The sequence below is a fragment of the Parus major genome, chromosome Z (assembly GCF_001522545.3).
Source record: "Parus major isolate Abel chromosome Z, Parus_major1.1, whole genome shotgun sequence".
Classification (NCBI taxonomy): domain Eukaryota; kingdom Metazoa; phylum Chordata; class Aves; order Passeriformes; family Paridae; genus Parus; species Parus major.
The window spans coordinates 20,072,941-20,084,021 of record NC_031799.1 but is presented as its reverse complement, the minus strand read 5'-3'; the positions used below and the strand labels follow the sequence as shown (position 1 = coordinate 20,084,021).

At 37.1% G+C, this 11,081-nt stretch overlaps 1 protein-coding gene across 1 annotated transcript in view; it reads left to right on the top strand.

Moving 5' to 3' along the window:
• The window catches only part of ADAMTS6 (ADAM metallopeptidase with thrombospondin type 1 motif 6), an 87,834-nt gene that overhangs the window by 61,890 nt on the left and 14,863 nt on the right, over positions 1-11,081 (top strand). The window contains exon 14 of the mRNA XM_033520586.1: positions 7,991-8,120. Coding sequence (XP_033376477.1) covers positions 7,991-8,120 — 130 coding nt within the window. The remainder of the gene's footprint in view (positions 1-7,990; positions 8,121-11,081) is intronic.

The following is an 11,081-nucleotide window of genomic DNA, read 5'->3' as shown; positions in this document are numbered from 1 at the left end:
TTTAAATGAAAATATAAAGAGGTGCCTACCTCTTAATAGAGAAAGTAAGTTCCAATTAGCAGAATCTTAAAGGTATTGTCAGATCCTCTTTTTTTGTGATGTTAGTGAGCTAATCTTTCTTAATCTTTCTGAATTCCTGGGAAAATTCCCATTGATTTAGGTATAATATAATGTAATAGCCATGGGTATTCTGTCACAAAGGTTATTGCCATTTCACACGTTTGATGAAATACAGTGGAAAAAATAATTGGCTCTGAAGGAGTAGGCACTTGTTGAAATTAAAAGAATTTGGATGTAATTAATTAGATTTCAAGGGAAGATTTGTGAATCCCTAAAAGTAGCATATATTTATTAATTTAAACTTAGAGGAGGTGGAGGAGAGATTTTCTCTGGTAGCTTATGGTGGCTGACCAAGGCATTTTCTGTCCTTTTTTTCAGCTTAATAGAAGGATGTATTGTGGTCACTTACTTTCATTGAGCACTGTACTCATAAACATATATTTCACTGTAGCTATAATTCATGTTAAAACATGTATCTGCTTTCTCCACGAGAGAACCTGATATTTCTCACAGTTTATGAAACACCTTTCACCATATGCCAAAAGAAGACACTATTCTAAAGAGGAGTTGAGTCAGGAAAAAAAAAAAAAAAGGAAGACATAGCTTGAAGAGAAAGAGACTTTAACTGGAGAATATAGCAAATATAAATATTCTATTAAATAGAGACTAATTGACCAGGGACCATTTTAACACACTACCTTATGTCCACTCAACCCTGCTTAAGTCTAGTTCTTTCTAAATCAGTTTATCTGTATCTGCATTGCTCAATGACCGAGTGACTTAAGCATTTCTTAATTGCTTATTGACTCCTAAAACTATCACTTGATGTAGTAACCAAAGTGAATTTAAGCATATGTGTTGAATGTCATGAAGTAGAGCATAAAGACAATGTGACACTGCAGAGTTTAAATAGTTCTGGAGTGTTGTATATAGCAAAAGTGTCTGATTTTTTGTGCTGTTTCTTCTTCATAATGTTTTGAGAGCAATCCACTGCATTCAGCTCTTCCTAGACCTGCTAGTATGCCTTATATTGGAGAGGAGTGACCAGAACAGTCAAGGAACAAGTAAAGAGCAAGCTGGGAGAAACCTACAGTCTTTGACTGAATAGTGCTGTCTTTTCCACTGGACCTCTATACTGTGTTCATCTCTGCTGTGCTGAGAAGTCATATCAGAACAGTAAAACGCTTGAACTTTTCAAATAGGACCTCTCTTCTAGGGCCTGTCTTGACTTCAAAGAATAGGAAGAGCACAGTAAGTGGAATCATAGGAAGGAGAAGAAAGGTTTCTTATTTATGACAGTTCAATACAATGCTAGAGCTCTGGATTCTGTTCCTGTCTCCTCTGTGTCTTTCTCACAGTACTGAGAAACTCAGAGCATATATGTTTTTTAATTACTTGCTAATTATGAGTTGATTATTGTATGACTGGCCCTCTGGAATTTCTGACCTCTGAAGCATTCCAGGAATTTAATCATCTCATGTGAAAACTCATCTAGACACGTGAAATCAATGGGCTTTTCACAGTAGACATTGTACCTCCTGTCCCCCTGTGTTCTCAATAGAAAGATCTAGGAGGTAAGTTAGAGCTCATGAAAGAAACATGTTTAGATTGCTTTTAAAATCCAGAACAAAGTCTTATATGAGAGGCAGTCTTGGCTGCAGTGACCATGAGATTGTTGAGTTCTGTATTGAAGTAAGAGGTACTGGGACAGCAAGAAAGATTATTACCATGGAATTTAGGAGAGCTAACTTTAGCCTCATTAGGGATCTTTTTGGAGGAATCCTGTGCGAACAGGCCCTGCAGGGCAGAGGCATCCAGTAGGGTGGATTGATATTCAAGGATCATTTACTCCAGGCTCAGGAATGATGTATCACAATGAGAAAGAAATTGGGCCAATGGGGCAAGAGACCTTTGTGGATGGATGAATCAAGGCTACTGTCATGATTCAAGTATAAGCAGGAAATGCTCAGGAGATCAAAACAGGGTCAGGCCACCTGAAGTGAATATAGAGAGGTGGTCAGGGTAAATGCAAAAGAGACTATAAAGAGCACTGCCCAGCTAGACTTAAACAAAAAGGATAATGTGGGCTCATTTTTAAATGGAGACGGGACATCAGTCCTTGCTGACAAGACTAGGCCTCAGGGATCTCTGACTGAGGATTAGGGTGAAGGAATGTTGGAAGGAAGACGTTTCCTTTGTGAAGGAGGATTTAGTCTGAAACAACTAGACAGATCTACTCAAATCCATGGGCCCTGATGGGATGGCTCCACTAGTGATGAGAGGGCTGGTACATCCACTAGTGATGAGAGAGCCATAACAAGACTGCTCATGATCACCTTTGAACGATCATGATGATCAGGAGGGATGCTGAGGACTGGAAGAAAGGAAATGTCACCCCAGTTTTCAAAAAGGGCAAGAAATAGGACCCAGCAAACTATGTTCCAGAATCCCTGGGAAGGTGATGGAACATCTAATTTTGGAGGCCATCTATGTCCTTATGGAAGACAAGAAGGTGATCGGGAATAGTCAGCATGGCTTCACTAAAGGTAATCAGGTGTTTGATTGCCTTCTACAGTGAAACAGCTGCCTGGATGGATGAGGGGACAGCAGTAGGTATCTACTTGTCTGCATCAGCAAGGCTTTCAGTACCCTTTCACAACATTCTCATAGGCAAAATCAGGAGGTGTAGACTGGATGAACAGCCAATGAGGTGGATGGCAGATCCCAGAGTTTCATCATAGGTGGCAGAGGGTTTAGTTAGAAGCCTAGCACTGGTGGTGTTACCCCCAAGTTCAATACTGGGCCCAGTTTTATTTAACTTATTCATCAATGACTTGAAGGGCAGATGCCTCCTCAGCAATTTCATTGAGGACTCAGAGCTGGGAGCAGTGGCTGATACCCCGGAGTGCTGTGCAGCCCTTCAAAAGGATCTCAGTGTGTTGGAGAGATGGACAAAGAACAGCCATCTGAAGTTCAGCAAAGGCAAAGGAAGGGTGCTGCACCTGGGAAGGAACAATCCCAGGCACCATCAGAGCCTTGAGCTGATGCTCAGAGCTCCTGGGGAGCAGCTCTGTGGACAAGGACCTGGAGGTCCTGGTGGACAGCAAGCTGTCCATGGGCCAGCAGCATGCCCTGGTGGCCAAGAAGGCCAGTGGGATCCTGGGGAGCATTAGGAAGAGCATCGCCAGCAGGTCATGGAAAATGATCCTGCCCTGGTACTCATCCCTGGCGGGGCCTCACCTGGGGTGTTGAGGGTTCTGGACTCCTCAGGACAAGAGAGGTGGAACATGGAGCTCCTGAAGGACGCTGCCAAAAGGATGGATCCAGGCTATTCTCAGTGGTGCCAATCAATGGGACAAGAAGCAATGGAACAAAAGGCATAGACTCATGCACAAGGAGTTCCACTTGGAGTTGAGGAAGAACTTTATTGTGCAGGTGACCGTGCACTGGAACAAGTTACCTGGAGAGGCTGTGTATTCTCCCTCACTGCAGATATTCAAGAAGTGTCTGGACACAATCCTGTGCCATGTGTTCCAGGATGACTCTGCTTGACCAGGGAGTTTGAGCCAGATAACCCACTGCAGTCCCTTCCAACCTGACACACTCTGAGAGATTGTAAACTGTGTATTTTGTAGTGTCAGTTATGTTAAAGGGGAAAAGTACACATAGTTTTTCTGCCACTGACCTTAATGTTCACTGTACAGGGAATCAAGAAGAAGAAGCCAAATCTCTGAAGTCTGAGGTGTTGATATTTTCAATTTTTTTTCCAAAAAAGTAGTTCTTCAGATTTAACAGTAAAAAAGGCTTTTCTGATGGTAGGCAGGTCTTATTTATCTAGGATTCCTATGCTCATATGTAGGATGAGAATATAATTTCATTGATTTTTAATGTCAGCATTTTTCTTAGTCCTGGGGATCCAGAATTGCAGCTCTTCTTTTTGTACACTAGAACCTATGTTTTCTGTATTAGAAAATTTTCCTTTATCATACAAATTTATAGTAGCTGAGCTAGTCCTTTTTTTCTGGGAATGTAAAGCTGATCTACATGTATGCTTCATATTAATTTCCTTTTTTCCTGAAAATACACTAATAACTCTTCTATTCTGAGGCAAGATTTTTCAGAAGAAAAGTTTGCTATTATCTCATATAGGTAGGTCTTTATAGCCAGTGGCAAACTTGGATAATACTATGTGAAAGCAATGCCATAGAATACTGGAATGTACAGTGCTAAGTTATCTACAGAGAGAGGAGTGGAAAAGGAGAGAACACATGGAAATTAGAAAAAGATTAATGGTAACAACAGAAGATTCTCTTTAAGGATCTGAATATTATTTATTGAGAAACAGAGGAAATGAAAAGTAAGATACATAGAAATAAGAAATGAAACAATACAATAAATTCTGAAAAGTGATAGGGAAGTTGTACCACTTGCAGATCACAGGATTATATTTTATTAACTCTTGTGCATGTCTTCCCTTATATCTTGTAACTTTCCAAAAGAAAGTGTATTACTCTGTTCAGATCCACCAGTCTTCTTAATAAGTCAGTGAGCTTCTGATGGTATTGTTCAAAAAAATACACCAAAGGAAATAAGTCCTTCTTCATGTTTTTTAAAAATATTTTATGCATTTAAAAATAACTCAAATAACTGCCTTCTCCCTTTTAAATTTCTTTCATGCTTAATTATGGCAACAAATGACAGCATTTATTATGTGGAATTTGCCAGTAATTCTAGGAATTGGTTAGGAGTTCATTCATTCTATTACAGTTCATCTCCAAATGAACAGATTAAATGTCTTAGATATTCATGGGGGTTTTTATAAAATAATTTTATAAAATACTATTATCACAAGTAAATTGATTACTGTTCCGTTTTCTTTGCTGCTCATAATCCAAGTAGAGTGATGCCTACTATATTTTTCTTTCATGCCTTCAGATGAATTATGAAGCTGTCTTTAGGCAAATAAAATATACTTTTCTTCTTCAAAGAAAATGTAAGTTTGGCTCTGAGACGAACATCTTGTGATGTGATGAGTGAGCTCAGAAAGTATGTCTGGGTTAACCAGCATGCACTAGTCTTAGTGATGCAAGATTCACTATGTATTGGTCCTGGCATCTTTATAATTAACAGTTGCAATCACAAGCCACAGTTTTTGGGATTGCTTTTAAAAATAGATACAGCATTTACATGCCTGCAATTTAAATTCAAGAATAAAATGTGCTCCATGTAATTTAAAATTTGGCTGCTGAAAGTCATACAGACTATTTGTGAATTGAAATCTGCAAAGCATTTCAGTTCTCTGGAGATCATGGTCACTAAACCACTTGTTTTCTATTAGGATTGCATTGACCAGTCATGAGGATATTTATGTCTTTTATTATAAACTAAAAATCTATAGATTTGAAAGCAGAATGTTTCTGTCTAAGTGCTTGTAATTATTCCCCCCAGAGTTTAAATGAACATGTTTATCTGTGTTTTTTTAGATTGCTTTTAAAAGAGACCATATACTCAGGGAAGAGTTCATAATTTAAAAATTCCTTTTCAATACAGGGCATACCCAAGTTGTAGCTATTGCCTGGATAAAAGCAGCACTGCTAGCTTTTTCCATTTCTTTTTCTTTTCTTAAAAGTTATTATCTGGTTTTTTCTTTCTTTGAGATTTTTTATTAAGTAACATTATAATTAGACAGCAATTATATGCAGTTTATATACTGTGTGACAAGATGCTGCAGAACTTTAAAAAAATGGATTAATGTATCTCCTGGCATCAATTAAAGATTCTTCACTGTAAGTGATTAGTGTGAGCACTGTCTTACAGGTGATTTACTACCTGAACAACATTCAGTAAATAACACACTTGAAAACCTTTTTTGAAGCTGAGCACAGCGATAGTTTGTGATCATAAAACTTCAGAATATTTTCTTAATACAGAATTCCTCAAAAATGAATTTGTTAGAAGTGCCAATTTTTAACCAGATTCTAGAAGGAAATGTATTTGATGCCAATAGGAAAGTCGGTAAAAATATAACATTAATATCAATGCTATCTGATGAATACATTTGTGAGAATGGTATGCATTATTAGAATGCTTAATTCTAAAGTATGTATAAAATATTTTTAACCAAATATATTTGAGGAAAATATAATTTTGAGGCCACATTCAGCCTCTTCAATCAAGAGAATTAAGGCAATTTGTGATAGAAATGATAAATGATTAGTCAGAACTGAACATGAATTGTGTATCAGGTAACACAGCATTGTTGTTTGTCTAGAGCTGCTAAATATTATTTCTTATCATGGTGAAATGTGAGCAGAAAATTGCTATAAATATTCCTACTTAGGTTGCCAGGTCTGATTCAAATTGCTGTCATCTGTTAGCAGTTTTTGCATTGATTATAGAATTCTAAATATATCTTGTCACAGCTTCTCATATATTTAGATCTTTCACTTATTTTCCAAGAGCCAAAGGAGTATATTATTTCCTCCTATGAGGGAAGCTGAGAGAAATGGGTTTGTTCAGCCTGGAAAAGAGATTGCTTAGGTGTGACCCTAAATGCAGGCATCCAGTATCCAAAGGAAACCTACAAAATAGATGAAAGGAACTTTTTAAAAGAGCATGTTGTGAGAGGACAAGTGGGAATGATTTCAAACTGAAAGAAAGCAGGTTTAGATTAGATATTATTTAGGAAAGAATTCTTTACTGTTAAGTTGGTGAGGCACAGGAACAAGTTACCCAGTGAAGTTGTGAATGCCCCAGTCCTGGTAGTGTTCAAGGCCAGGCTGGATGAAGCTCTGGTCTAATGGTCAGGCCCCTGCCCACAGCCAGGGTTTTGGAACTCCGATCTTTAAGGTCCCTTCTAACCAAATAATTCTGTGATTCTCTGCATGTCTTAAAAAGAAGAGATGGCTGTAAGGTAAAGTTGGCAGATATTTGAAGCCAGGAGGTTTTAACCCCCGTGTAATGGTACACATATCACATTTTGGAATAAGTTAAATAATTGCTTCTCGTTTGAAGGAAGGTATGGGACTTTTTGAAGCTTTTATAATACAAATAATCACATTATTTCAGTTTTATAACTGCACATATTATGCATATTATGTACAATAAAAACTGTTTGTGAATTGCAAATACACATTTTATTTTTAATGCTAACATTTTACAGCATGTTTTTAAGAGAGGAAGAAGGCAGTGTGTATTACTCTTGCAGCAATACACTGTCATCATATCAGTGGTTCTTTACAACTTTTTTTATAAAAAAATCCAGAAAATGTGCTTAATAAACTACCTCATAATGTTGCCTTGGCAGTGATATATCGTATTTTTGGAATAATGATCAATTCTAAATTACCCTGTTGATGGTTAACAATAAAGGAGGATCTGGAAGTGCCAGGCAAAATGAGTATTCAGAGACAAACTGCCTCTTTCAGAATGAATTACAGTTCTATTATTTTATTGAAAAAACTTTGTAAGATAATGTATGAAAATGCAACATTGTTTCCCAGTATTGCTGGTTTGTTTTAAATCAGAGCACATAAACAATAATTCTTCATTGAAGTGTGACCACATTGTACTTGGTAATGTTTTCTTTGAAAATTTAAGTGACTTTACTAGGAGAGGGGATGGCAGACAAAGAATGAACTTTGTGCAATATATAAATAAAAACAAACTTCTAGTAAATCTATAAATATATTCCCTTTGTTTTAAAAAACAACAGAAGCTTAAATCCCTCTCTGAGTGGGGTAGCCTAAAACGGAAGAAAAATAAAAAAAATATTGTTGCTAGGGAGCATTCAGTGAATTTAAATTCTCACTGCTGTAGATTTTGACCAAGTAAAGTAGGATGGTAGAATTGATAATCAATAGCTGAAATACAGTTATACTCAAAAAGTAGAAGAGCAAGAATGATTAACAGTCTTTCATTTCACTCCAAGGTATCCAGAAACAGGAGGTGGTGTGTAAAAGGCTGGATGACAGCTCCATTGTACAAAACAATTACTGTGACCCTGACAGTAAGCCTCCAGAAAACCAAAGAGCCTGCAACACTGAGCCTTGCCCACCTGAGTAAGTCATTAATCACTTTAAGATGGACATCTGTTTTGCTCAGAAAGAAAAGTTCTTCACTATCTATAACAAATCCTGTTAACTAAATGTATATAAAATTCTCATCTAGTATTCATGTCCTGTCTTTTCAGAAATGGTATTTGGGTTTGGTTTTTAGTTTCTTGTTTCCCTAAATTCAGCTCTGCAAAATGCAATGAGGAGCTGTGATTTGACAGAGGCACAATAGTGATGTTTGAACTACACCAAACACTGTAAATGAAAGGGTACTAGCAAAGCAGTTTCTGAGGATCTGAGTGTCATGTGCAGTGAATAGTGCACAGAGTTGAACTAGGGACCGTTCTTAAGGCAGTAATGATAAAAGAATGTTTAGATGAGACTTAACTTTACCCTAGTTATTAATATTGAATCTGAAACATTTGCCATATTTTAGAGTATGTTATATTAACATTTTTATTGAAGTGTTCACATGAGAAGTGGCAAATATAGAAAGTTCTAAGCAGACCAAACCATTTCCTGATAATTTTTCTAATTTTTTTTTTAATATTTTCCTGATAAGTTTTGTAAAACATTTTCTCCAGCATATTCAGTGTCGTGCATTAATGCTGTATGCCTTTAGGGTTAGGTGCTTAGATTCTGTTTAGATTTATTTTTAAGGATAGCTGTATGATATATATTGATAATTAAAAACCCAGCAGTTCAAACTTCATTTGATCAAAAATGAAGTTTGGCAAGGACATGTAGCATAGCTTAATCTTACTACAAAACCTGTTTAGGAACGGTTGTACGGTTGTGGTATTTTCTACTAGATAATAATATCAGCATGCGAACAACAGCTTTTCTTATGTTTTGAGGCAGATAAAACTTGTGGAAAAGGTGAAACAGATACAACAGTTTAATGATTCTGAAGCTCTAGTGTACTAGATGATAATCTGTAGCTGTATTCCAACTGGGTATGAAAATCCTTAATGCTGATTAAATGCAGATACTGCACAATACTCTGGTCACCTGTCACATGTCTCTTAGAAACTGCTGAATGGTAGGATGAAGGACACTTGAGGAATTAGACAAGATTATTGCGCATTAAAATCCCAGCAGGTCAATGAGCTTCCAACTGAAGTCAGTCTCGTCCTGGAGTGTTAGCTGCTTCCCTGGTGTGGTGCCTGAGAGTGCAGAGCAGTGTCTCTTACACTTCATCCTGCTGTGCCATGTAACACACTCATTTGGCATAAAGCCATGTAAAGCCATTGCACTGCTGTTGCCTTTGGCTGTGAACAAGCTGCGTCATGGGCAAGCCTAAATTAGGTCAAAATCATTGTCCCACAGTTAATGTGTAAATGTATGTTTATCCTGGAAGGATATGCCTTTGTCCTCTGGGTAACACTTTGGCATGGCTGTAAGTGCACCAACCATGTACCTGAGACCTGAGAGCAGGACTTGAAGAGCCTTGAAAAGTTTGCTCAGTTCCTTTTTACTGAACACATTCCAATCCCTTCCTTTGTGTGGCTTAGCTATTAGCAAATTAGCATTTTAAAAAGCAGTGTTAACAAACTTATTCCAAACTAGTTAAATTTTGGGGGTCTTTTTGTGGTTTGGTTTGGTTTGATTCTTTGTTTTGGTTTTTTTCACTGACACTACTTAAAAAAACTCCACAAACCAATGAAACCCAGTCCACAGAGTGGGAAGCTTTTGGATTGCCCATCCACTACAACAGGCATTTTGATGGACATGGTGAAAGTCATCAGTATTCCGAAAATGGGTAGAATGTATTAATTAGCATCTACTTCAACATGTCAGAGCAGTTCGAGCTATGTCTGCCTCCATTCTGATGTTCCCCACAGAGTGAATTCGAAGTGCCAAACTAAGAAAAAGTTCTCAATGCCTGGTTCTGTGAGTAGTCTAGTAGAAGGCTGTACAAATAACAGATAATTATCTGAAGAAGTTTGACCATTTTGGCAGAAAGTTTTATCATGTGGTAAGAGTTAGTGTTTACATGGACTGGCCAAATCTTTTTAATTAGCACAATTCTGCTCTTCTTGTGGTGTATACCAAAAGCAGTGAAAATACTACTCTCTCTGACTGAATGCTGATTACATCGTACTTGATATCTTTGAACAGCAAAAGATTGTGTTTATCTTCAATATGGTATTTGTTATTACAGTAAGTAACTCCTACATTTCAGATTCCAAGAAAATGCTCTTACAGTTCTATGAATTATGAATGGTGCTGTCTTGTCATACAGTATCAATATTAAAGGTACCTGAGAGCAAAGTCACTTGAGCAAATCATAGTACCAATTAAAAATTAACACTATAGCCTCTTGAAAGCTCTGAAGAGCTTCAGATTCTCCCTATTGTGGTAAAAGCATAAGATGTTTTGATGAAGAATCACAAATTAATTTCCTTTTGCTGGGACAGTAAGGACAGAATATAGCATAATTTTTGCCATCTCTGCATTGATCTAGTTTCATGTCAGGATACATTACACATAATGTAACACAAAAGAGGATAGCAGCACTTTTTTTTTTTTTTTTGACAGCAGCTTGATAAAATGACAGATTTTATGAAGCAGCTTCAGGCATAGCTCCAGAACCATCCAGTGACTGACATGCCTGGCATTTTTGGCATGTTGGCAACATGTGATAGCATATTAGACTTCAGTTTCATCCTTTGCAAGGATGTCTCAGGAGAGTGTCTAATTAACATTTTTGAAGACAAAATGTGCTTGCCAATATTATGAGATATTTCTGTTTAATTGAGCTGCATTTCATAAATAGAAATAGGTAACATTACAGCCGGATTAACAGCTGCTTTAATCTCTGCAGCAGCACAAAGCAATCTAATATTATTTACAATTCTTGGTTTCCACTATGTATGCAGAAGCACTCAAAAGTTCCCTCTACCACCTATCATATGATTCTTTAAATTTTAAAAGAGTCTCTTGAGATGATAGTTGTCATGAGAT